The sequence below is a fragment of the Pocillopora verrucosa genome, chromosome 3 (assembly GCF_036669915.1).
Source record: "Pocillopora verrucosa isolate sample1 chromosome 3, ASM3666991v2, whole genome shotgun sequence".
Lineage (NCBI taxonomy): Eukaryota > Metazoa > Cnidaria > Anthozoa > Scleractinia > Pocilloporidae > Pocillopora > Pocillopora verrucosa.
In genome coordinates, this window is record NC_089314.1 from 3,777,120 (window position 1) to 3,804,620 (window position 27,501).

Consider the following 27,501-nt stretch of genomic DNA (forward strand, 5'->3'; position numbering starts at 1 on the left):
GGCTACTTTGTTACCTTTCTTGCTGTTATTTTTAAGCTCTGATCTCCCAGTTCCTGTTTGAAGTATCTCAAATTGTCAATCATTGTATCATCATCTGGATCCAACAGCAGATAACTTGCAGCACATCCAGCAGCATCCCATAACTTTCCCACTGCGGATTGAAGAATGATAAATTTAACAGAGAAAATAATTATAATAATCAAACAACAGACACACAAATGTACCAAAAGAAACAGACCAAAACTGGCAAATAAAGCCTAAATCTTTGAATCCGGGGAGCCTTAGAATCCAGAAAAAATATGCACGGTGTTAATGGACAAATAGATTAATGACTGGGCATTTAAGCAAGAGCTCCATATTGCTACAGTGCAGTTTCTTTCTATATTTACAAGTACAAATACAAAATAAGTAAGAACAAATGTAAAGACAAGGTTTACTAAAATGTAAATCTAAACATTTTATGGGAGTACATAGAGGTAAGACATTAGAAAAACAAATTTAGCTAAATTGTACATCATGAAAAAGAAACATGTCTTCTTCTTGTAACAAGCATTTAGATACAAGAACCACAATAAAATAGTTCAAGCTATTTCATCAGGATATTACTTGGAGTTAATTCAAGAAACACTCAGATTGACTATTTTGTCAACACTAACCTTTAAAATATGCCATCTGAAGATAGTTGTAATGTCTTGCAAGATAATTCTTCACAAAAATCCCCTTCACTTCCCTCAGTTTGTCAGGGCATATATTGCGGCATTCCAAAATGTCAACATGAACCCCAAACAAGCCAGATCTGCCTAAAATCTTGTTTTTCTCGCGTTCCTCTTCACACATTATTTTGCAGTTGTCATATGCAGTGTAGTACTCTTCAAGAGCTTGTTCAAATCCCTGGATGGCATCACTCCATTGTTCTTCTTCATACAGCCGGGCAGCATTGAAATAACTCTCTTGGTGAAGTGTGGGTTCTAAAGAGAAAATCCCAGCTTCTGCAACACCAGGCATTTGCTTGTAAATCTTTACATTGTCTGCCATGGCCTTGTCTTGTGGTTGAGTTTCTGTGCACGTATAAGCTGCTCTGGCAGCATCCACTGTCCTTCCAGCCTGTGAGATGAAACACAAATGTGTAAGAACTTAAAAGTGATTAAGAATTGGTGGTCATTTTGTTTGGCTTGCTTGACATCAGGTTAATTGGTGTGAGTACAAGCCCTAGGTCATGCATCATAGTTTCTTACAAGGGAAGATTCTCCCTTTACTTCTTTTACCAAGAGGGAGTGAAGGATTTGAAACAGTTGTTTTGGAACAATAATACAATTTTAACAGTGATATACTGTACATGTACATGTGTACATTGTGCAGGATGTAGTTCAAAATTTTCTTTGATTTAAAATCTATCAAAAAAATTTAACTTTTATTTCCTGTGTTTTAAATCAGGATTGTTATAAAGGATAAAGGATGCAGAAATTTGAAAATTTAACTTTCCAAAGTTTGAATCAAAATCTGCTGGTTCCCTTGGCAAATTAATGACTCATCCCTCAGTGCAAAATGTGATCAATCAAAAGCTCAATTATTATCCTCAGATCATATTTGTATCTTTTTTTTATAAATTTTCACCTTTTGAGACATTCTATACTCCGCAGTTATTGTTGTTGTTACAAATTTATTTGACAGTTGTTATTTGAATGGCATTCTCTATCACAGGAATTGTTAATAAAGCTAATAATCGAAAAAAAGCCTTCTTGCTTTTGTTATTTGAACAATTGTTTTTGGTAAAAGTTACATGCTAGTTTGATATATTTTATTCTGTGTGAGTAACTCTCGGAGAGCTTGGAATCAAATTTCTGAGTAGTGTAACGTTGTAAAAATCAATAGAAATTCCCTCCCATGCAACACTTATCCTTCACAATCTTCAGAGCTCACAGATAAATTTAATCAATTTTTTGTAGCAAATATGCTAAATATGTAACTTAGCAGCTTCTTTAAATTTGCAGCGTTTCTCATGAAAAAGATCGGAAAGAGGCCCAGAGGAAATATCCAGATCATATCTCCCGCCATTCAATAAAAGGCTCCCTCACCTCCCCACTATTTAAAGGGTCAATGCACGATCGATATTAAGCGTGTTTACATTTTACGCGTGAATTCACAAGCATACGAATCTAACAGCCATCTCATTACAATAGCTTCATTCTAGGGAGTTTTAAGAAGTGTTTTGCTGAAATACGATCGCTTGAATGACTCAGTACAATGCGTCTACCACTTTTTTTTCAAGTAACACAAAAGCCCGACACTGACGCGAACAAACAGCTGTTGTGTTATCAAAGCTTAGATGTCACGAACGGCCAAAGATAGGGAAATTATCTTATCATGAGCGATACATCTGAAATTGTAGATGGCATAAATTCCAAACAACAAAGCTCAATAGAAATGTGTTATTGTGACTGCAATAAGCAAAACTGTAGGTTACCAGGCAATTTTTTCTGCAAACACGTGTCTCGTAAAGAACAGTGCAGCCATTTATTTATAAATTTATGTTGTGAAGTTAACGCACAAAGGTTCAATAAAACGTCACGTTGGATTGGCAGGGTAAAGTGTTTGACTAAAAGCAAATTCACTCACCTTGTAGTAGGCAAATTGAAGATATCCATACGGAAGCCTTTTCTCGAAGTTGTCCCGAATCGCGACTGAGACCTTGGTTCGCTTACCAAGATATTTTTCTCTGCACTGCTGACTACACTTATGAGAATAAATCGTGTAACGATAATAATTTAGCTCCAAGTCGCTGATTGTGTTATGAGACGATGATGCCTGGAATCTCTCCCGACATCGCAATCTACAATGAATCTTCACTTGTTTTTCGTTTCTATAATCAGCGATTGCCTTCTCTAAGAGTTCGATGGCTTCATTCCACTTTTCATCTCGATACGCGCGTTGCCCGTCTGCAAACAGCTCATCATACGCTGTCGATTTTAGTGCCGTGATATTCAGCCTGCCCAACAAGTCTGCTCGAAGATTTGAGGCTTTAAGTCCGCACAGAGAAAGCCAGAAGAGAAGCCTTGCGGCCATCGTTTCCTGTCTGTTCTTACCCGCTGTATTTGTGCGAGCTTCAATGCTGTTCTGTGACGAAATGCACAATCGATCTCTGATAGATATTTGCGGGTAACTCGACTGTTATTGTCCGATTAACCAATCACAGTTCAGTATCACCGGTAGTTGATAAGTTAAGGCCACTTTGTCTAGCTGCTTTTAAGCGCTTTTCTTTGCTTTTAGGGACCTTCTCAACAATTCTTCAAAACATTGAAATAATACACCAATTCAAAGTGGGTAAAGACCAACCAAAGCGCGAAAGCTGTTCCTCATGAGTTGCAGAAACCACCAAATCAAAAGAAAAAAAAAATTCGACGCCTTCCTCGTTCATTCCAAGTTGACTTTCTTTCGAACTAATTTCAGGTAACGAGAAACACCTGCATATACCAGAATGTTTAAATTATATTTTAGTGAAACTTCTTCCCTCTACGAAACTCAGTTGTAAAATTAAGTATTTTTCTTAATCTTATGAAACTAATTGTCTTAAGAAGACCACACTTAATGCCGTTTAAAAGGCCACTATAAAATTACAACTTATCATATTTAACGAGAATCAGCCTAGCCTGTAAATAATTTTAAAAGGTAGCCTAAGAGTTAATTCGAATGCCAAGCTTATCCACCTCCCATACAGAATGGCTTTGTTCATGTATCGTTTCAAAGGTTTCTGGATGATGATTTATGTTAGCTGAGATGTAACTCTGAAAATTCTTTTCACCGTTTCTTTTCATTAACAGGTCAAAGAGCGAATTACATTAAAAAAGGAAGCGAGTGGATGTTACAAAATATTAATTCCTCAGGGTAAAGATAAACTTCCTCGGTAAATTTTAACAATATGAAATACGGACGAAACATTATAAGTAAGAAACGACATGGCAATACCTCATTCAGTATATCCATAGTTTATGATGAAAAAAAAAAAAAAAAAAAAGAGAAAAAAACTTGAGAGAATTAAACAAGACTCAGTTTCTGATAAGTGCTCCGGGTTACAAGATTACCAACCCAAAAGCTTTCAAGAGATCCGACAATATTCAGAAATGACTGAAAAGCTAGAGAGAGGACGCCCCCAAAAATCAATTACCGTTTTTCGGGTTGAGGTACATTAATTTCCTTTGAACTTCTGTCTTTTTCACTCTCCCGCAGAAATTTTCATTCAATTTGTTCGATATTTCAGTGAAAGCTATTGATCTGTTGCTGCTTGTATAATACTATGTGGTAAGAAATAGTTTCGTTTTCTTGTTTCATCTCAGTTATTTTCATGTCCTCTCTATTTTGTTGAACAAGAAAAGGAAAAAAAAGAAAGAGTAAGCCAAACTCCAATGTCATTACGAGTGCACCTGATACCACAACATAATGTTACCAAAGAGAAAACAACCATTTGATATCCTCTTGTTTTACTATAAAAGCTTTTAAAATCGGCAATTCATTCAATTGAAATGAATTTCAAGATGCCCTACAGAGTTTAATAAAATTGGTGTCGTTCGTCGCAAGTGAAACATTTGCGAGATTTTAAAATAATGTCCTGGAGGCGTAACTTTTAACATTGAAGCCGAAAAAACCGGAGACAGCGCCCTGAGTGAAAAGGTCAAATGAGCTTATTTACTCTCAGATTTACCTGTATTTTAAATACAATGCAAACTTACCTTTTTAAAGACAGAAGTTAAATTAATATGCAAAATGAATTGTGCCTTCTTCTATTTCCTCTTTACTTTAATTAATTTTTTCCAGAGCCTGGCACTTAATTCCTCAAAACCATCAGATCGTTTAATTTGTTTTGAAAAACTGCCGGGATTTTAATCTGTGAGTAATGGTGCTATAGCGTGCAGGTTCTCTTACATAGCTCGACTGCAAACTCTGGATCAAGTGCCTTTACAGGGTTATAAAAAATTACTTTTTTGGTATATTCTTCGTTTACGCCCCGCAATTCACCTCGTCTTTACGCAAGCACTTATATTTTTATGTAATGAAGATGTTGGGGCCTTTAAGATTCCTCTTCAGCAAGCACTTTGTGTCGTAACCGCTCAAAGAGCCGACACATCAATCAATTGTAGAACTTTGACGCTCTAACGAGGCCTTTCAAGGGATCTTGGCGACAAGCGACATTACTAAAAATAATGTGGCGGCAATTTTGTTCCGATGAGCCGACAGCCGACAAAAACTGACAGAATAGGAAAGACAGTAAAGGTCATCTGGGCAATAATTTCAGATAATTCCCAAGGCGCTTTAAATTATGGCTTTTGTTATAGCACACTTATGTTAAGTTTAGCAACGTCAGTCAATTGACAATGACCAATAATCTCATCCATGATCATTCATTTTGTGGAAAGACTTTAAACATTAAGATCACGGACAGTGGGGCAGCCAGCTTACAGCCTGCGCGCTGTGTTCGGCGCGAATGACAAGTGACGGCTTCCTTTTTCAAATATACGCATTATTTCTCAATGCATAAATACTTACTTGAAATGAATAATTATAGGCAGAACACTGAATCAAAGAACCTTAGGTTATTAGTTCAGTAGCAAGATTGGCCAAAATTCGCTCCCAGCATGACAGCATGCGTAAAAAAAAAAAGAAAATCCAGGTCTTATGGTATGAAGCCATCCCTATCATTACATCGTAAGGGAAAGTTATTAAAAGATATCCTGATCAGGACTTAACTCTAAAGAAAGAAGATTTAAAATCGCTTGCAAATGGCGAGTCACGCAGGCCCTTCAACTCTCTTTAACAAGACAATGCAGGCCCTGTCGGGAGGGGGTGCGACGGGTGTGTACGCACATCCCCCTCCCCCAACAGGCCACGAAGGTCCGTTTACTCGATACCGGCGATTCAAAAGAAAGTAAGTTACAGAAAAGGCCTTAAAAACGGTCCTTAAAACGCGCAAAATGCGTTCCCACTCAACCCAATTTGGTAAAATTTCACGGGGGAGCATGCACCCGGACCCCCGTAAAATCTCGCGCCTCTGGCGCTCGTCAATCAAACGCAGCCCCTTCTGCTAAAACTTGTTTACGGGCCTTTACGAGTCAGAGACACTTTGTCTAAAAGTGGGAGATTCAAAATGGCCTGTGAATGGCAGGAGTCGCGTTGACCTGTTTAACCTCTTTTTTTAACTACACTTTTAACTAGCCCCAAGAACATTGATGGAGAAATAGCACCTTCTTCAAAACCAAATGCCTTCATATGCAATATGTAAGGAAAGTATTTAAAAGATATTCTGGTCACAGCTATTAAAATTCTGAAGAAAGAAGATTTCAAAGCGCTTGCGAGTGTTAGGAGTCGCGCAGGCCCGTCAACACCACTTAGTGGCATTACTCTTGGTCAGTCGAGTTACTCGAGTGCTACAAGACAATGGCGGAACGTATGAATCGGCCCTTGCTTGAGCTCCTTATTCAAACGATGGTATGACGTTCATTTAGAGAGAATTGTGTTCTTTATGGCCATGTGTAAAAATAAGTGCGCGAGTGAGAGGAGCTCAGAACGCTAGGCCACTGATCGACAATGAAACACAAATACTAAGCCTTGAAGTGATCTTTGGAATTTTTACTTCTACTTAAGCCAATAGAAATTTATGTGGTTAATCTCATGTCGAAAAGAAAACACTTACGGGCGCTAGCACAAGTCAGAAATTACTGTATTGCCAAATTCTGTGCGACAGCGAGATTTGTTCCCAACCAAATAGGCGACAGGAATAGCGAGCGACAAAGCGACATCGAAAACCCCTTTGGAAGGCCTCTCTAATGTCTCACCCTCCGTATAGGACATTGTTTTTCAAACAGAGGTTCTTCTATCCCAGGCAGGTGTTCCGGTCATCACCTAACCTGTTCCAGGCGTTTCTTGAGTAGGACTTGGGTTTCATGTTGACGCCTTGGACGGCGCCCATCTTGAAGCATTCGCAGATAAAGACTAATTCCAGCACAAACCTCACTGCCTCGCTTCGTGTAATGGCAAATGGGGCAAATCTGCATAAAAGCACTACAGTCACCCTTCCAAATCTTATCCCTCTTTCCAAAGTATTAAACAACGTGGGGTATGTCAGATCGTGCCGCACCTAAACTGCAAGATAATTTCTTAGGACAATGATCTTTGCAGAAGTGAGGGAACTACATTGTAAAGAGACCTTTCACTTAAGGTACACTTAATTTTTTTTAAAAAATAACAAAAGAATATTCCTGATAACTTCAGCAATAAAATGCATATGCTTTATTATGTACAAAGTTCTCCATGGCATCTCTACAAAAGTAATTTAACGCCAGCCCATTTACTAATCTACAGAGGACAACGTTACATACGATTGGGAATGTATGGCGGAAAACTTCTATGTTTGATGAATGATTCAACCCTGTCTACAGAACACTCCGCTATCTATAAATTACATATCCACATCAATCTTCTTGTCTTCAACAATTCTTCCTTCACATACAGGTACAAAGTGTTCTGGTATTTCATATCTCTTTGCCATTTCATTTATTTCAAAATATATCTGCTCTCTTTTCTTATATCAGATGCGGTTTTAGGAGTCAAAAAAGTTCTTTGAAATTCTATTTTTTGTATCTATGTAAATCCCCTTACATAATTTGCAGTTTTTTTTTCATTGCGACATACCTGTAGATGATATTTGCTCACTCTACAATGGCTTTAGAAGCCTATCAACTAATAAAACTTTATCACATGAACATCACAACTTCATCTATTTGCAGTTTTAGAAAATGTAAAATCAGGTAGTAAGAACTGAATTTTTAAAATTCTCATCATCACCAAACGTGTTCAGGCTATGAATACCAGAGCAATGCCTCTAGTAGGAAAAGTAGTGATGTATTTATCACAATCCACAGGGTATATAATCTTAGTCATTACGATCCACAGTCTTAAAAGAAAAAAACGTAATCAAGTTGTATCATTCTTGAAACTTTGGATCTGAAAAAAGTAACATACGTAATTGGAGATCTTGTGAACGATTACATTAAAAAAATCGAGAAAATAAAAATATCTGAATAAAAGAATCAACGATCTTTCAACTCCCAGAGTTGATATGTTATTTCAATTCAAAATTTCCAAACACATACCAACCAGGGATTAGGAGAATTGAAATAATTAACAGCTTGAGGACTTTAAATTAACACTAAAAATCAACGACTCTCGATACTCATGTAACTCCGATTGCCTACACGGGGAGACCTTTCTTGATATCTGCATTTCCATTGTGATAGTGCACGTCCTGGCCACCATTTCTTATTTCGAGGCTACCCTTTTCATTGAAGTCCGGTGGTGAGACACCTCTTTCAAGCGAGTTATCATCAGTCTCACTTTTAAAACCATCATTTTTCATACCACAGCCATTGGACGGTTCCACTTTCACGTCATACTGATACGGGCACTTCATTTTCTTTTTCCTGCGTAGAATTTTAAGAGTTTAAGGAGTTTTACACATGAAAAGAAAATTAGAGTAAAACGAAATAAAAATATCTTAAGGGTGCTTTTGTGGCAGCTGAACATGTCAACTCACCACAAAGACATGGAATCAAATTTTATTTGAACAATTTAAATTCTAACAACAAATCAATAGTCAGAGTTTATGTCTGCAGGCATTATATGTTTTGGGCTCGCCTCAGGTTAAAATGACTCTAAGAAAGGCCCAAAAAATGTTTATATCCCAGAACATTAATCGTCAGTAGTACTATTATCACTTTGGAAGGCATTGATAAAATAAAAACTGAAAACTATAAAAAGAAAAAAAACCTGGAACAAAAACGTAAATATGCAAGTGGGCTAAGATAAATAACAGCTCTCCAAAATTTCCTGTAGTCTGCAGAATGCACCACAATGTCTAACAAAGTGATAACAATATAAGGATAACTACAGGATATGTAGACAGGTTATAGTACAAATATTTATGAAGTTCCAATAGAGAGGCAAATGTTAGCCTACATAAATATTTCAAAGGTGGTTTGACTTGATGTTGAGTAAAAAAGCTCATCTATCCTGTTGATAAATGCAATGATGGATGAAAATAAAACTGCATCAATTATGTCTGCAGTTGCTGATGATTTGCATGGGAATAAAGACATTTGATCCAAGGATTAACTGAATCACAAATACAGGTACACTAACAGATATGAACACACCAACATTTGTCCTTCTACAGCCATTAATCTCTTGGATTAATGTTAGTATCTAAGGAACTGCACACCTAACCCTCCCTTGACCCAACATTAACCCTAATTTGATATCAGTTGCCTGTTGCTGGGTAAGGGGGAGGGGTAGATGGGTTAGGGGGAGGGGTAGATGCTCAGTTGCTCTGATACTGACATAGGTCTTATCTCTTGAATGGATACCAGATCTGATCATTTGAATATGACCATTCACCTTTTCCTTCAGTGTCAACAAGCTTTCCTACACATGTAGATGTAACTAGGAAATATGTGTAATTTTAAAAATTTCGACTAAAAATGGGGCTAAGGAGACTTATTTACATCCACTCAAAGGAAAATTTTACAATTACTGTACAGTACTGAAATTTGCATGTGAGGTTTCTACATTTAAAAATACCTACCAAAAAAAATGGTAACCAATAAAGCAAATCACAGCAATGAAAAGTATAGCACCTAAAACCATTGTACAAATCTTCCATTTTTCTGTAAGAAAAGAGAAAGAACATATTTATGTCCAGAAATCAATACCTTTGTGACTTATCAGATAACCTTGCATGTGCATTATCTACATACATAATCTGCACTTACTGCTCTCATCATCTTCACTTTCAGAACCTCGAGCCCCTTTCTGTCCTAACCGACTGCGCGCTTCAGTGGGAGACTGAGTGTGTGATGAAACTGCAACAGTTTTTGTTTCTGTTGCAGTACATTCTCCCTGTGTGTTGCAAGAAACAGTGGTGGGCAGAATACTTGTCTCAGTGTGCACAACACTTGAAGTGGACACTATCTCCTTTCCAACAGTTGAAGAGGGTTTTAGAGTTGCTGAAGGTGTTAGAATTGTTGAATAAGAAGGTGAAGGCTCTTTCCGGCAATGTGGCTTGCCAACATTCTCAAGGCAAGCAGTATCTAAAGACCAAACACATTGCAACTGATTACACCAAAGGAAGCTAGTAACATGTAGGTTCAACTAAAGTGATTTTTCCAGAAATAAATTAACATGTAGTTCACAGCAAACAGCCTAATTTGAGAAAATCCATCTTTGGTATCTACAGTTTTACCAGAAGCATAGATCATCATCAAACTTGTCAAAAAGTAAAAAGGGGGAAGTTTCAAAAACAACTGTGATGCTGCATTGGAAGGGGGTGGGGGGGGGGGGGGGTTAAAAATATAATTTGTTTTTTATCAACTGAGTTGATAACCTAAATTCACCATTGTAAGGAGTTTTTATTAGCTGATGATTAAAGCATTGGCCCTTTGTCAGAGTCAAAAGGTTAATATCCTTCAGCATTTTTTAAGTCTATTCTCACCTAACAACAATAACAGAACTAATTGCAAAATGAAATCTCATAACAGTTGTCAGATATTGTAATCCTACCACATGGTTTGGGATGTGTTGCACCATTAAAACCCATCACGTAACCCTTCATGGCATATCCCATATTTCAATCCCCGATTCTTTAAACAGCAATTGTAAATAGGTTGTAAAATGATAGTGATGGAAGAGAAGTGATCAAACCGATTCTTCCTTTCCCCTTGTGCTGTGAAACTGAAGGCTTCTGCCTCTTAGCTCTTCTGATATTGATGAGATATAAGGTGTTACTTTTTGTCCTTGACAATTTTTTTAATCTTTCATTTTCTCATGTGTAAAGATACACCAATGAAAATCGTTCCTTTGTTTAAGTTAGACATAACTTTCTGATTCCATAAATCATTGAAAATGAATGTTCAGTAATGAAATCATCTAATCACTGACCCAAAAACCATATCACTTGGTATTGAATTGATTGCTATTAATATCTAGGGATTGCCGCTGATATATTCTGGCAGCATATATCATCAAACATAGATATAGATATATGCAAAAGTTAACATTTCCAATATTGATCACAAGATGTTGTGTTGTTTTCAATCAACAAAAAAGAAAAACTCAAAAAAGAAAAGATAATTGAGTAAAAAAAGACTGGCAATAAAGGAAAACTAAGCCAAGGAATTCAAATAAATGTAAATATTACTGATGTCCAAGTTGATCTTCCCATATTAATTGTACAAAGCGCAACTTAATTAATCACTTGACTAGGACTTTCAATGAGGGAACAACATCTTAAAGGAAACCCAACAATAATAAGTTGTAGTCTACCAGACAAGTGAAGACAAGTGAAGACAAGTGTTTGGACAAAAATAAATTGAAAAGGAACCAAGGGATGGTAAGGAATAGAAGTAACCACCCACAATACAAATGACTACCACTGAATTTAGGTTCAGATTTTCAAGAGGCATGAAATATGATTTCCTGTACGTTAGATGTTCATTTTGTGGTTGTGCTGAACTAGACAAAGACCTTTGTAGAAAAACCGAACTATTACTGATAATCCCTTTCACCATCATGATCTGAAAGACATGACAATCTTCTTTGTCGCCCATTTTTGAGAAATATCCCCACTGGAATAATTTAAAATTGTTACTAACAGCAGTTTTCACTACAAAAATACTCAACTCTTTCTTGCTCAAGATCTCATTTAGTAATTATCCTTTCAGTCTACCATACAATTCTCATAACATAAACAGCAAATTGATATTTTACTTTATTCTCATCACTTGTCACTTGTGTGATTGATATTGTATTGATATAAAAGGTTTCATTGAGGGCTAGACACTCCAGGCAAATTAACTGGTTGTGAGGATGGCTTTGCCCACTGGATTTGATCATCTTGAGAAAAGTTTCGCTAATAGAGAAGTTCAGTTCAAAAACTTTAGCCTGCCTGTGAAAACCAGTTGCCCTGCTTCTGAAAATGTTAGTGAAACCCCTGACTGATATTGTAACAAGAAATTCTGTCTTTAGTAAGTCACTCATGGGAGTTAAATTGTGCATTAGTATATCAAATGATGAGATCAAGAGGGTTTAAATAATAAAGGCATAGACCTTGGCGATTTGTCATCTCTAGTGGTTCATTCCACAGGAGTACCTTGTGATTTAACTGAGGTTTCATAAATGGTGACCATTAATGGCTGTCATGATTACACACCTTTATCTTGGCTTAAGTCTGAACTCAAACTCTTGCCTTTCATCCTCAAATGTATTTGAGCCAAAAATTGAATATTAAATTTAACTACAAAAAAATTCTTTATCATTTTACCTCCATCCTGACAAACATGCATTTCAATTTTCAAGAAGCCACCACTTTCTGTTCCATTACAGTGTCCTCCTTTTGTGCTGTTCACCGAGGAAAACTTTCCATTGCATGTTGCTGTTGGTGAAGGAAAAAAAGAGTTAGCAAACACTGTGCTGTAAATCTAAGACTAGCAACTCTCTACCCCTAACCTGATAATATTAAAAACCAGGATCTCAAAAGTGTGGGAGATTAAGCCCTCCATTGCTAATAAACAGTTTTTCTTTCTATATGGATTTTAATAAGTTGATTAATACACACATTTTGATTGGTTCTTACAGTCTCACAATCTTCTAGACAACAGATGCAAAGACAACATCATCATGCATTCACATATAATTAGATTCCATGTTTCCATGGATCTTTTCAGTAATAAATGTAGATCATGGAAGACACCAAAATGTGGTGAGAACATCAGTGACGCACTCAGCTGTACCTAATGTGCCATGTTTTAGTAACCATATTTTGCGTCACCTGTGATTTATAACAGAACAGAAGCACCGCAACATGCAATTGAGTTGTCAATTGGAGCAGGATAGTCTCTTGATTTGGCACAGGCACATGCTTTATATGGGACCCATTCAAATAGCCTTCCTTTCCTGTTCTCTCAACATACTACAGTACTTTGGAAAGTTTTAAAGTCTAGAGTTCGAGATACCCCTGAGGAAAATGCTGTACAAAATAACTATTAATAGAAACATGTCTTCTATTCTTTTCTGTTTCTGTGTTTTAGGCTAATTATTATTTTTCATCTTTTCATTCGTTTATCACTTAAATAATCTTCTCTTTAAGCATTTGAATGTTAGGAAGTCTACTGCTGCTGCAGCAACTTATATGTGTAAGGCCTCTAACCACCATCTGCGGCATTATTTTGTATCTTCACTTTTCAACCACCTGTCATATCCTTTGTTTAAAATTCAAAGTTTTAGGTAATTGATGGAAAGTTTCCAAATCTTCTCAAAAGGTTTGGAAATTTAAACAAAGCCTCTATTGAAAGACCCCTGAAGAGTACAATGAATTGCTGGTGGGGTGTTTTGACTAACAGATATGCAAATTTTTTCAACTTGAGTGACACTGAACAGATGCATTCGAAAACTATTTTTAGTTGAACCGAGACTCGACACTTCCTATTCATGTTTGTGAAAATAACTATAACATGAAAGTTGTACCTTGAGAATGTTAAATCTAATTCCTGAATTGTTTTTTATATTGCATAACCTTCACATTTTTACTTTCCATGACCAAAAATCCAAAGAAACAACTAATTTAAAACAAGGAAGTGAAACAAAATACTTAATTTTGGACATAGCAATATGTTCTCATTTGAATACACAACTTCCTCAAAGTCTGTAATGGGCTATATTTTGAAAATAGCAAAGCCAAATGCATTTTGAATGGATAATTCTTTTGAAACTACAACTTTAGCTTTAAGCCTATCAATAAATTTACCCTAATAGCTTACAAAGAACATCTACATAAAAAATATCTGGTCAGGGGTAGATGTATCAACAGTTCAACTGAAATAACACATATATGAGGCTTAAGAGTAAATAATCAAATAAATGTAAGTTGTGTCTATCATCTGAAGCCATATATTTATTTTCTAAAGACTGCCTTTAAAAATTGGTACTGAGTAGTATTTCTGTATACAATTTCAAATACTGTATGAAAAATCCATCCATGCACAATGAGCATCTAAATTTAAAAATATTTTTGACAAATCCTTCATAAAAGCCAACCCTCTAGCATTTCATCAGACTTCTCTGACAATTCCCTGGTACCCCTTTAAGTTCCTAGGCTGTGAAGCACACTGTAACAGTTAAGTGTTTTGGTCAAGAACACAGCACAACAACACTACCAGGTCTAAAAACCTGAGCCTCTTGACCCAGAATACAGTGCACCAACCATTAGAACCACCCATCTCCTACTGATAATCACTATGTACTTGTTTTAAAGATAAAAAATGAATTCAATCCCTCCTTCACCCCAATAAACGATGACATGAACACGAACTCCAACAAACTGGACAACTTCCACTAAGGTTTAACTTTCAAAACAATGGTTTTAGTAACATCGACACTTACAGATGAAGAAATAGGATTTTCCTTTCTGAAAAGTAAGAGAATTTTCAGCTGAATGCCGTTGGAATATGACAGTGCGGAACTGAAGTGATGTGGGGTCTTCGCAGCGCATGAGGATGGAATGCTTTGGATCCTGGGTAACATCACAACTGTTGAAGGCAGCACTGTTGTGTACCAGCCAAAGATTCTCATACTTGTTTGTTTTTGTAACTTCCCCCAAAGTTGAATCCATGAGAGTGGCTACATTTGGACACACAAAATTGATTTTTGATTGAGCTTCCACATTGACAACCTTGGGCTTCCCTGAGGGGCAATCATTTTTAAACCTGTATGGAGAAAAATAGCGAACAGATGTAAACGCAGTTGTTCCATGGGTGGAGTCAGCCATAAAAAAAAAAATAGACATCCTACGAAGAGTCCAAGCAATGATCATGTGTACTTGTGTCTTGATAATATTAGTCTCTTTTCCTGTAGTTTTGTAGAAGCTACCCTCATCTGCATGCAATCATCATTTGTACTAAAGAACACCTAATTCTTCTCATCACTATAATGATGACAATAATGATAAATATAATCATAGATTTATATCGCACGTTCTTCTGTGATATACAGTATCTCCCAGATAATTAAATAGATTGACTCCATGCCTGGCAAGGAATGCTGCATTTTGTACACCCATCATACAAGCATTTGTGAGGGGAAGGACAATAATCACATGTATATTTAATTGTCATCCTTGCCCTTACAAAATGCCGGCTGTTTCAAGGCTAACATATTCCTCGTCCTTTCCTGCAATCACCTTAATCTCTACCAAGAAAAAAAGTGAAGTCTAACTACCTCCAATCAGATCAGTTGCAGCACTGAATACCTAGGAATGTTTATAAATTTTTAAATACTTGTTTTTTCTTCTGTATTTCTTATGATCACCCTTTCCAGATTTTAGCTGATTTGACTGATTACCCTACTACCTTATAAAGCATACAGCACTTAACCATGCATATGCTTTCCCCCACGAGAAACAACTTAATCAAAGTGACCCAGTAGGACCTTTTACGCTGGGTTGCAGCTCTAGCTCATGATGCGCAAATTTCAACCCCACAGTTTGAAAGCCAAAACATATAAAATCTATGTAAATTGTAAGTGTCTACTCCCAAATACAGTGCAAGTATATTTTATGAGAACTTCTGATGTGTTCATCCCTACTAACTATTGCTAACTACTTCATCAGAACTTTCAGATAGATATGCATGTGTATACATGCATATAGCACATTTAATCCAAAGCACAATAAACTTCACAATCATTTGAGACAAGTCTATGCCAATATCAACCTTAACATGCATGAGTGACAATTTTTGGAGGTCATCAAGATATATAGTTAATCCATTTTCATGCACAATTGACTGAGAGGGAAATCTGAGAAATTGGATTTGCACATACTGTAAAAAGGAAGTTTAGGAGTAGAGATACGCTTTATAAATGTATTGTTTTTGAAGTGGCTTTCAGTATTCTGCTATGTGATGGACACCCTTTATTCTGTATGTCTGCATGAACTATGTTCTTCCAAACTCAGAGTGACTATATGTACAATTATGAATGTATAAGAATCAAATTGTAATAATCAGAACTCTGAAACTTAATCTGTCAATTTCTAACTTTTAAAACGTTATGCCTTCCTTTATTGCTAGAAAGGTTTCGCTTCCCTTAAGGCTCAGTCAAGCCGATCTACACGAATATACCCAAGGACTGATTTAAGAGACCATTTCAATTTAATTAACATGTAGAATTCATGTTTACATCTTCAGGTATATGTTAAAAAACATAGCGGTTTTAAGGAACATGTGCGACTGATGCAGCTCTGGATTGTTTACTTAGATCCTATTCAGCTGTAAATTTTGGTAAACTGAAATTCAAAACTTCTCGCCAACGCTCGAATGACGTATCTGCCTTTACTTGTCACGGATGTTTCTTTGCCATATATTCAAAACGACGAAACTGCGTTAAGCAATATAAATCTTTCTGTCGGCAGTCCTACCGAAAAGAAAGAGTTCTCCGACCCGAAGTAATATCAGCAGATACGATAGGAACATTTGACCAAAGTTCGCTTGATTTAACAACATGGAAGTTTCGGGATGATGGCGGAAAGACGTTTATGATAACTTGTTTCTTTCCGAGAACTCGAATTGCTGTTATAAGGCCGCATAAAATGTGCAAGATGTTCATGTTATTTGCTAGTTTGGGACTAAATAGGATAGAAGCCGCCAATATCGTCCTGTAGTACACAAAGGCAAAATAAACATCGGCTACGAGTTCAATAGTACAACTCGAAAAGACATCGCTATAAATCGATAGTTTCGACCGTATTTTCAATGCAGAATGAGAGCCTTTGGAAGACCAAAGGTAGTTGTTATCAAAAGGCGAAGCTTACCACATGAAACATGAGTCTACTTTACCTTTAAGGTGCTGAGCATGAGGAAACAATGAAACAGAGATTAGAGAAACGATCGAGTGTCAAATTCCACTCACTATATCATACAGAATATACTGCAAGAAATTACAGGTCTATTGCGCGTTGAAATCTTAACATCTTAAAACATATGAATAGCTATGGGAAACTAACTTTGATATTGCTTTCAGGTTTCGCAATCTACTATCGATTTAGAAAATTAGAAAGAATAAAAGAATTAACGTTGCTCGTTCATGTAGGAGAGGAATGATGAAAGAGACTGATATGAAACATGCAACGAGTGATTTTCACTTACAGTAGATTTTCAGGATCCCAAATTAAGGACTTGTAAGTTGCACTCCCAAGAATGTAATCGAAGCTCATGAGGAAGATGAGAAGAACACAAAAACTGCCTTTCGACTTCATCGCCAGCCGTCGTTTTCCGTTTAGTTAATCGTCACGTATCCAAGTTGCTCAATCACGTTCTTCACATTTCGAAAAAACGCGTACCTCGTAGAAGAAAACACTTTCGAAAGCCTCGCTTGTTGATGGCAACCGAATTATTTCATAAATTTTAAGTTTTGTTTACGATCGCTGAAGACTGGACGCGAAATATTGTTCCCCGGAAATATCTTAATGATTGCACAGAGCACGGTGCTGCTCCGATAATATAATATGCGCAAAAATTTCAGCAGCTGCTTTGTGATTGGTCTCTGGTCTATGGCCCTCCTTTTGACGTTTCGAAACAAAGTGTGAACACGTTCGATCGAACACGACACCTTTTATCAAACTGACGAAGGGCTAACGCTCGAAACAAAACCGCCCACTCTTCCGAATTCTTTATCTATTAATTCTGGCGAGTGATTGCATTCTGTCTTCAGATACATAATACTGATCGCCCTTACAACTAACAGAACTTACAACATAGACACATCGCGAACTATCCAGCATATTTGTATTAGCTTGTTCTTGGCATCCTACTGAGTGAAATTTCCGTATTGTAAAATATCCGCAAAATTTTCGAGAACAATTTCTAATTCTACAGTTAAGCTTATGAGGCATCAAAAATACGTCGGGCAAGACACGAATATTATGTAACGCACGTTTTGGGTTGCTTTTTCATGAACGTGACCAAGGTTGTATAATAATCAATATTACTTCAGGCACGACATTGCTGAGAAGAAAGGAAAACTTCATAATTCTTACATCATCAAAAATTTTGTCGGCATTTAGCACGTTCGAGTTTCTTGTTTAAAAAAAAAAACGGAGAACACAACTGTAAACATACTACAAAGAAGGAAGTTTACTAAAGACAGACAAACAGAAAGGAAAGCGGACAAACCTTCATTTCTATATTGGATCAAAACATTAGATAAACAGAACAAACACCCACAGAAAGCCAAAGAGTTAGAAAGAATCACTGAGAGTCGGTTATTTGAACTTTTCGCTGATCCAGGAAATATGAGAGTAGTTTCGGCCTGGAAATGAGATTAAACCCAGCAAACAATATACAGACACAAAAACTCCCTTGGTGACTTATGGGATCATCATAAAGCCACACTATGGACAAACATACGTCAAGACTTTTATTAAGGGATTGAAAAGCAAGCAAAAATGGCGGTAATCATTGCCAAGGTAAACTTGAAGTCGACTTTGAAAGAACAAAATAGAAGTGTTTCCAGGTTTTCATCAATTGAGTCCCATCAAATGGATCATTTGGATATGAAAAATTCCTCGATTTGTTGTAATTCCCGGGTTGTGATAACACAGGTTTTTTCGCATACCTAGGTTTATAAGTACGTATTATATTTACGTCAGCGAATTAAAAGATGATGATGATAGGTGAAGTGTAAAATAAAGTTTTATACCCTAAAATATGTGATTAGAATTACAGAAATAAATATCCTTAAGCAAACAAAAGGTGACAGTTGATACATTCCTATCATAGAGGATTCTGAGAGTTCACTTCTCTCTCTCTTTTTACAATCGACTCAGTCGATTCTATGTGAAATCGGCGAAGGCTTACCTAGGGAGGATCGGACCACAAGAGACGTTAACCTTTAAAGGAAATTAGTGGCCTTTATTCAAAGTTTCAATGCAGTGGCGCCTACCTTAATCACGGCAGACTGAGGGCAGACTGCCGGTCAGTAAATAAATAGAAGTCCTAACACCTTGATAACGTAACTTTCTGAGGAAGGGCCGCTCAAAACATCGCCTTTGAACTCCTTACGGTTGCCAATTGGCACTATCAATTGCACTGATGAAACCAAATTATCTTGTTATACTCCTACAGCAGCATCACAATTTCTTTAGAAACTTAACCCCATTTATTCATTTATCATTACTTTGACTATGTCGGCCAAGCCTTTGTGAAATATCGGTCGGGGCGCGGGGCTCAAAAAATTTGCCACAACTTTTCATGTTGGCTTTTCATGTTGGTATTCAATTTAATCTACTGCATATTTTCATGTTTGTTTACTAACCGCACTTTTTTCATTTTTGTGTACTTAGACATTTTTTAAATATATATACAGTGAGACTGGGTAGAATAATAAAAGGGCGCGCCAGCGGAGGCTCATAACGTCATGGTCGGGGGACGGGGCACTTAAATTTTGCCACAACCTTTCATGTTGGATTTTGGTATCCATTCTTATCTTCAGCGTCTTCTTTCAATTTTGGTTATTTTTGTTTGTCTATTCTGGCAAAGTTGTTACAAGTCATTAGTTTTGTTCTTTTGCGGAAGCACTTTAAAGTAAGAGAGCACTTAAAAAGCGCTCAAGTTCTGTGTGATATTTTGATTTTCCTTTTATTTTTTAGTTTGTTTTTTTTTTTGGCCTTATTTCCTACAGAAAATGCTGTACGTGTGGATTGGGCCAATCGACAGCAATACATAAAAGTACACTCTCATCATGACGTAACTGATGTAAGTACCGCGGTAATTTCCAATATCAAATGAAGTCAGATTTTTCTTAGGAGTCAGCAAGCCATTCGCGATTAATTAGTAAGACTTAAGGCTACAGTTAAATTTCATGTTTTGGCATGACAGAAACCGTGGCTGTGTTTACAAAATACTTTGTTAACGTCGAAGAATCCCTAGGAAGAATCGGAAAGATCCAGAACATTTCTCATATTTATCAACGACTTTTTTTCTTTGTCACATACTTAAGACCTCAAAAGCGAGAACAAAGGAAATTTAAGCTTTGACGGAGGATTGGAAATCTTACGTCTTTAGCAAAACTTTTGTCTCTTTTCTTTTGTTTTGAGTGAGAGGAGCTCAATCACTTGAGATTCACTTTGGACATTGTTTAAATATCTGCCTGTCCAGAATTCGCTTAATGTATCACCTGACCTTGTAGATTCATTAACCTGTTTTTTTGTTTCTTTTTCTGTGGACTCCTACAATTTTTCACTGTCAGACTCTGACGTTGGTAATTCTTTGAAAACACTTCAATTTGACTTATATCTGCTTCCACAAAGACCGCAGAAAACAGCAACGTCACCGCCTACCAAAATTGCTGAAGTTGAACGTGCATGAGTGAAAACATCCTCCTTAAACACGAGCATCACAGTCTCTCAAAACCTGATTTTACACACGCCCATATTTTGTGCAGGTGTTTTTGCTTTTTTTTTCCGAAGGCCGCTCGAATCCGATCAATATTTGAAGTGTTCTGAATGTGGCGGTGCATGTTCTAAACTGATGTCATTTCGTTGATATGCATTTGTTAAAGAAAAATTGTGTGCTATCAACTAAAGCAAAGGAAAACTGTCAGAAGTATAACAAGCTGGAATTTCTTCTAAGTCCTTCAGAATTTCCTTTTTCTCTAAGTCAGCCTTTAAGAAGTCAGTTTAATCAGTAGATTTAGTCTTAAAACCTTCTTCTGTAATAAGCTTTACCTTTGGGAAACCTGGAAAATGAAATGTTATATTTTGTCATTTACATTGCATTGTGTCATACTGATATCTCTTCGAAGCTTCATTACTAGAAATGACCCAAAACTTCTCCGAAGGCGCTTCGCGAAATTGTTACTGGCTGCCACAGACTGATGAAGAGCACGATGTGCACGGAACCATGGGAAGACGACTGAGGTGATGCTTTCCTCAGACAGTTAGAGGTTATCGGAGACGTTATACATGACGCTAAAGCCTAACGGCATTCTGCAATCGGCAATCTTCCCCCTTACCTTACGCGTTTGTATCCTAAAACAGAACATGTTGCAGTGCTATTCAAGGTGCAAAATGTAGTTTACAAATTGTTGTCTTGCATTCTAGAAATTCAGACCTTGACACACTGCAGTTTCTGAGAGGCTAGATGTCTACACTGCACTTACCTTGAAAGCAGTCTCACTTAATAACCAACTGAAAAATTCAGTCCAGGTTCGTGAAATTGGAAATTTTTGTTAGCCAACCTTCACTTCTTGTATTGACTTGTTTTTAAATGGACATGCCTTTTAATATTCAATTCTGAGTTACAAACATGTGAAATGATGATCAACTTCTCTATGCTCATAAGTGAAGACTGAGGCAAACAAGGCTCCTATGCAAGAACAGCCATAGCTGCCCACTTTGCCGAGTCCAAAATTCTGGAGGATGCATGTGCTCGTTCCCGTAGAGAAACAACTGTTCTCCTCGCAAGTGATCCACCGCCGCACTTGCCAACTAGATAAGGAGAGGAAATCTGCCTTGGATGATCTTCTTGGAGATGTTTTCGTAACTCAATTTGTTCCTGGGAAGTCATTGTTTCAGATAGTTAAGTCAGAGTTGGCCAGTTACAAAGTTAAAGAAACCATGCCATTTTACTCTAATCCATTGTCACGGTGGAAAGCAAATTAGCTCAAATACCCTATTTTGTCAAAGTTGGCCTAAAGATGTGTCCCTGCTACATCACTGGTGAGCGAGAGAGTTTTCTCTTCTGCAGGTGACCTTGTGTCTGCTCAGAGGTCATGCTTGCGTAGTGAACATTTAGACAAGTCAATTTTTTTAGAAATGTGAGAGTGCTCTAGATCTAGAAAGAAGAACACTAAAAAATTGCATTTTTTTTTTATTACATCCTTGTTATAGATTAATAATGTTCTTATTACTATCGTACAGTGTATCCTCAAATTGAGGGTTTCGGGTTGTATGTTGTCTACATTGTGTATCATGTTGTAAGAATTAAAAAAAAAAAACATTAATATTTTGCTTAATTGAATTGAAATAATCGATATCGAAAGCTTAAGGTAGTAATCGAATTGAGTCGAATCGTAAGGAATATGAATAGTTACACCACTACTGGCCACCAGTTTTTTTTTTGAGACCCTCATTCACGTCTGATGTAAGACCCCCTTTTTTTTAAGCGAGTCAGCATCAGTCTTTCTTTTAAAACCATCATTTTCCAAACCAGGTCTTTTGGAAGATTCTACTTTCACGTCATACTGATCCGGGCGCTTCATTCGCTTTTTCCTGCGTAGAATTTTGAGAAGAATTTAAGGGGCTGTACACATGAAAAGAAAAGCAAAGTAAAACCAAAGAAATATCTTAAGGGTGCTTTTGTGGCAGCTGAATATGTCAAATTACCACTAAGACATGGAATCCAATTTTTTTAAAACAATTTCAATTATAACAAAAAATCAATAGTCAGAGTTTATGTCTGCAGGCATTAATATGTTTTGAACCTACCTCTGGTTAAAATGACTCTAATAAAGGCCCAAAAAATATTTATACCCCAGAACATTCATTGTCAGTAGTACTATTATTATCACTTGGGAGGGCATTGATAAAATAAAAACTGAAAACTATGAAAAAAAAAAACCGGAACAAAAACGTAAATGTGCAAGCAGGTTAAGATAAATTTCAGCTCTCCAAAATTTCCCTTAGTATGCAGAATGCACCACAATGCTTAACAAAGTGAAAACAATATAAGTATAACTACAGTATATGTAGAGTCAGGGTATAGTACAACTGTTTATAAATTTCCAACAGAGAGGCAAATGTTAGCCTACATAAATATTTCGAATGTGGTTTGACTTGAAGTTGAGTAAAAAAGTTCATCTATCCTTGTTGATAAATGCAATGATGGATGATATCAGTTGCTGGGTTAGGGGAAGGAGTAGGTGCGCAATAGATACTGACATAGGTCTTTAGTCTCTTGAATGAATACCAGATCTGATCATTTGAATCTGACCAGTCACCTTTCCTTTTAATGTCAACAAGCTTTCCTACACACGTAGATGTAGCAGGGAAATATGTGAAATTTAAAATATTTTCATCGTTATATTAAAAATTACTGAAATTTCCAAGTGAGGTTTGTTACATTTAAAAATACCTACCAAAAACATTTGCAACACAAACAGAAAAACGCAGCAATGGAAATACCAGAAGAACACGCAACAGCAATCTTCCAAATTTCTGTAAGAAAAGAAAACGAATGCATTTACATCCAGAAATCAATACCTTTGTGACTTCCCAGATAACCTTGTGCATGCATATACACAATCTAGGTACATTAAATCTGTACTTACTGCACTTATCTTCACTCTCAGAATCTGTAGCCCCTTTCTTTACTAATAGATTTAAAACCTCTTTGCAGGGATTTGTTTTTCCTTCAGTGGGAGATTGAGTGTATGATGAAACTGCAGCAGTATGTGGTACTGTTTCAGTATTCAGAACATGTGAGGATGAAGGCTCTTCCTGGCAATGTGGCTTGCCGACATTTTCAAGGCAAGCAGTATCTAAAGACCAAACACATTGTAACTGATTACAATAAAGGAAGCTAGTAACATGTAGGTTAATTCAACAAATTAAGAGTGATTTTTCCAGAAATAAATTAACATGTAGTTCACAGTAAACAGCCTAATTTGAGATAGCAATTATAAATGGGTTGTAAAATGATAGTGAAAGGGTTGTAATAGGGTTCTGCATGAGAAGCAATCAAACCACTTCTTCCTCTGCCCTCGTGCAGTGAAACTGAATGCTTCTGTCTCTTAGCTTTTCTGATATTGATGAGATATTAGGATCTGTTAATTTTTGTTCTTAGCAATTTTTGAAGTGTTTTATTTTCTCATGTATTAATTAAGATACACCAATCAAAATCATTCCTTTGTTAAGTTAGACATAACTTTTTGGTTGCATAAATCATTGAAAATGAATGCTCAGTAATGAAATCATGTAATCACCGACCCAAAAATCATATCACTTGGTATTGAATTGATTGTTGTTAATATCTAGGGATTGCTGCTGATATATTCTGGCACCAATACATATTATCAAAAATAGATATAGATATAAATTGACAATTAAGTAAAGAAAACTACATGACAATAAAAAGAATTAAAATAGATTTAAATATTATCAATGCCCATTTTGATCTTGAAAAGTGTTCCATGATTTCCCATATTCACCATACAAAGCAAAACCTAATATCACTTGACAAGGACTTTCAATGAGGGAACAACATCTTGAATGAAACTCAACAATAATAAGTTGTAGTCTGTCAGACAAGTGTAAACAACTATTTGGATAAAAATAAATTGGAGAGGGACCAAGGGATGGTTAGGAATAATATGTGGCCATGTACAATACAAATGATTACCGCTAAATTTAGGTACAGATTTTCAAGAGGTTTAAACTATGATTTCCTGTATGTTAGAGTTGTTTATTTCGTGGGTGTGCTGAACTAGACAAAGACCTTTGTTGACAAACCAAATTAGTTAGGAATGTTAACCCCTTTCAATTCCATGATCTGAAAGTTACTTCTCCTTAAAATACAGATATAGCTAAAATATAGTGTTCAATTTTGTACTTTGGATATAACACTCTTCTTTGTTGACCATTTTTGAGCACTGAAAGTCATTTCATGACAACATCCCCACTTGAACAATTTCAAATTGCTACAAATATATTTAAGTCTTTCTCTCCCAAGATCTCATTTTGATATTTTACTTTATTCTCAGCACTTGTCTGCTTGATATTGTATTGATATCAAGGGTTTCATTGAGGGCCAGGCACTCCAGGCAAATTCACTGTTTAAGAGGACCATTTCACCCACTGATTTAATCATCTTGAGGAAAGTTTTTCTTCTAAAGAAGTTCAGCACAAGTTCTTGCTGAAAATGTTGATGAAACCCATGATTGATATTGTAAGAAATTCTATCTTTAGTTATAGTCACTCGATGGGGGTTCAGTAAAGAGTGCATCAATATATCAAATGATTAATACTGAGAGCAAGAGAGTAATTAACCAATAAGGGTATAGAGCTTAAGTCACCTTTAGTGGTTCATTCCACAGGAGTTCCTTGTGATTGACTGGGTGTAAGGATGAGATTTCATATAATGTGCATTAATGGCTGTCACGTCTGCACTAACACCCTCGGAGAATGAGCAAAACATTCAATAAATTTAACAACAACAAAAATTATTTATCATATTTTACCTTCATCCTTACAAACATGCATTTCAATTTTCATAAAGCCACCATTTGCTGTTCCATAACAGTGTCCTCCTACTTTGTTGTTCACTGAGGACATCTTTCCATTACACGTTGCTGTTGGTTAAAAAAAAAAACACAGAGTTAGCAAACACTGTACTGTAAATTTAAGACTGGGAACTCTGTGCCTCCAACCTGATAATACTAAAAACCAGGATCTCAAAAGTGTGGAAGGTTAAGCCCTCCATTACTACTAAACAATATCTTTTCTATACGAATAAGTTGATTAATACACACATTTTGATTGGTTCTTACAGTCTTACAATCTTCTGGACATCAGATGCAAAGATGGCATCATAATGCATTTGCATCTTTTAGCTTCTTTATTATTTAAAGAAATGATTAAATACCATATGTTTCCATGGATCTTTTCAGTACAGTCAAACCTCGATTATCCGGACCCCGATTATCCAGACTATTCGATTATCCGGACTTTCTTCTCTGGTCCCAATTTTTCCATGAACATTAATTAGTTGTGATCTTGAAAACTCAAAGTCGCAAAAAGCCCAATAATCCTTTCAAAAGACTGTTGAAACAGCATATTATCCTGTGTGCTTTTCAAAATTCAAAAGTGTGACGAGACAAAGAAATATTCTGATGCATTCAGCCGATATATGGTTGGCTCAATCATTTTGTTGCCAAGGGAATTTCATGCTTGATTAGTTCCTTCCACGTTGGTTATGTAAACACACGAGTGATCGATCATAAACTCAAACCAAAAACATGCCTACGAAGCAAAAGCTAGCCGTTCTATTGATTAAAGATAAGCAGATAATTATTTCACATTTCTATCTCATTAATATTAATATTTTTTATTATCCAGACTCTCGATTATCCGGACTATTTACCGAGGTCCTGATGAGTCCGGATAATCAAGGTTCAACTGCACATGTAGATCACGGAAGACACCAAAATGTGGTAAGAACATCATTGACACACTCAGCTGCACCTAATGTGTCATGTTTTAGTTCTTACTGCAATTGTGTCATTTGTGATTTATAACTGAACAGAAGCAAGTTGCAACATGCAATCTTAAATTATCAATTGGAGCAGAACAGTCTCTTGATCTGGCACAGGTGCATATTTTACATACGACCCAAAGAGCCATGCTTTCCTGTTCTCTCAACATACTATGGTACCTTGGAGAGTTTTAAAGTCTAATACTGGAGATAATTAAGCCTGAGGAAAATGGTGAACAAGGTTACTATTAATATAATAGTAATCTGTTATTCTTTTCTGATTCTGTGTTTTAGGTTAATAATTAATTTTTTTTAACTTTTCATTTATTTATCACTTAAATAATCTTCTCTTTAAAGCCCTTGGACTTTAGGAAGTCTACTGCAGCGGCAGCAACTTATGTGTGTAAGACCTCTATTAATACCACCATCTGCTGCATTTTTTTTTCACTTTTTAACCATAGCTGTCAATTACCCTAAATGTTTTAGAATTCAAGGTTTTAGGTAACTAATAGGGAAGTTTACAAATCATCTCTAAAGGTATATTGAATATTTAAACAAAGTCTCTATTGAAAGACCCCAGAAGAGTACAATCAATTACCTGGGGTGTTTTGATAGATATGCAACTTTTTTTCCTGTTTTAGTGATACTTGACAGATGCATTAGAAAACTATTCATAGTTGATACAAGACTCAAAACTTCCTGCTCATGTTTGTGAAAATAACTGTCTAAAATGTGAAAGTTGTACCTTGAGATTTATGTTAAATCTAATTCCTGAATTGTTTTTAAAATTGCATAACCTTTAAGTTTCCAATTTTCTGAGACCCAAATTCCAAAGAAAAAGTTCTTTAAAACAGGGAAGTGAAACAAATTATTTAATTTTGGATATAGCAACATGTTCTCACTTGAATAAACAACTAATCCTCAAAGTCTAAATGGGCTGTATTTTGAAAATAGCAAAGCCACACATATTTTGAATTGATAATTCGTTATCAAAATTTTTTTGGCCAGTAAAATGTGTAGGAAAGACATATGATACAGAAGCAATTTCTCAGTAAGAGGTTTACACAACTTGAAACTGAATTAGTTATTAACCACACCCTAAACTACAACTGTAGCTTAGCCTACCAAACAATTTGCACAAATAGCTTACACAGGAGATGAA

The 27,501-nt window shown here is 36.2% G+C and overlaps 3 protein-coding genes and 1 long non-coding RNA gene across 7 annotated transcripts in view; 1 reads left to right on the forward strand and 3 right to left on the reverse strand.

The window, feature by feature from the left end:
- Positions 1-3,135, reverse strand: part of LOC131774461 (prolyl 3-hydroxylase 1) — a 14,190-nt gene extending 11,055 nt beyond the window's left edge. For both annotated transcript variants that reach the window (XM_059090484.2, XM_059090483.2), the window contains exons 1-3: positions 2,617-3,135; positions 657-1,104; positions 15-151 (exon numbers count right to left, since the gene is read on the reverse strand). In XM_059090484.2, the coding sequence (XP_058946467.2) occupies positions 15-151; positions 657-1,104; positions 2,617-3,063 (1,032 nt within the window). In that variant the 5' untranslated portion in view covers positions 3,064-3,135. The remainder of the gene's footprint in view (positions 1-14; positions 152-656; positions 1,105-2,616) is intronic.
- A 4,120-nt stretch (positions 3,136-7,255) lies between these two features.
- On the reverse strand, positions 7,256-17,559 carry LOC131774452 (uncharacterized). The gene is made up of 6 exons (XM_066163766.1): positions 17,238-17,559; positions 14,479-14,801; positions 12,362-12,472; positions 9,816-10,133; positions 9,629-9,710; positions 7,256-8,468 (listed from the first exon to the last, which is right to left on the reverse strand). The coding sequence occupies exons 1-6, from the start codon at positions 17,345-17,347 to the stop codon at positions 8,240-8,242; spliced, it is 1,173 nt and encodes a 390-aa protein (XP_066019863.1). The 5' UTR covers positions 17,348-17,559; the 3' UTR covers positions 7,256-8,239.
- A 1,340-nt stretch (positions 17,560-18,899) lies between these two features.
- On the forward strand, positions 18,900-21,567 carry LOC136279915 (uncharacterized). Its single transcript, XR_010717056.1, has 3 exons — positions 18,900-19,064; positions 19,771-21,295; positions 21,432-21,567. It is a non-coding gene; the product is annotated as an uncharacterized lncRNA (long non-coding RNA).
- Positions 21,568-21,975: 408 nt separating this feature from the next.
- On the reverse strand, positions 21,976-25,991 carry LOC131774457 (uncharacterized). 3 transcript variants are annotated; one of them, XM_066164384.1, is made up of 5 exons: positions 25,731-25,991; positions 25,327-25,437; positions 23,419-23,628; positions 23,227-23,305; positions 21,976-22,391 (listed from the first exon to the last, which is right to left on the reverse strand). In XM_066164384.1, exons 1-5 carry the CDS (start codon positions 25,741-25,743, stop codon positions 22,328-22,330), a joined length of 477 nt encoding a protein of 158 aa, XP_066020481.1. In that variant the 5' UTR covers positions 25,744-25,991; the 3' UTR covers positions 21,976-22,327. The 3 variants fall into 3 exon arrangements, with proteins under 3 accessions (XP_066020481.1, XP_066020480.1, XP_066020479.1); XM_066164383.1 differs by having other exon boundaries at positions 21,982-22,360; positions 25,767-25,990; XM_066164382.1 differs by having other exon boundaries at positions 21,987-22,360; positions 25,731-25,987.
- Positions 25,992-27,501: the final 1,510 nt, after the last annotated feature.

Excerpts from the sequence above, each read along its gene's own strand:
- LOC131774452 (XM_066163766.1), bottom strand. The coding sequence starts at position 17,347 with ATGAAGTCGAAAGGCAGTTTTTGTGTTCTTCTCATCTTCCTCATGAGC. Across the intron at positions 12,473-14,478 it reads AAAATCCTATTTCTTCATCT|CAACATGCAATGGAAAGTTT; the intron begins GTAAGTGTCGAT and ends CTTCACCAACAG. Across the intron at positions 9,711-9,815 it reads AAGTGAAGATGATGAGAGCA|AAAAATGGAAGATTTGTACA; the intron begins GTAAGTGCAGAT and ends CTTTTCTTACAG.
- LOC131774457 (XM_066164382.1), bottom strand. Across the intron at positions 23,306-23,418 it reads TGAGAGTGAAGATAAGTGCA|AAATTTGGAAGATTGCTGTT; the intron begins GTAAGTACAGAT and ends CTTTTCTTACAG. Across the intron at positions 22,361-23,226 it reads TTGTGTTGCAAATGTTTTTG|GAAAAAGCGAATGAAGCGCC; the intron begins GTAGGTATTTTT and ends AATTCTACGCAG.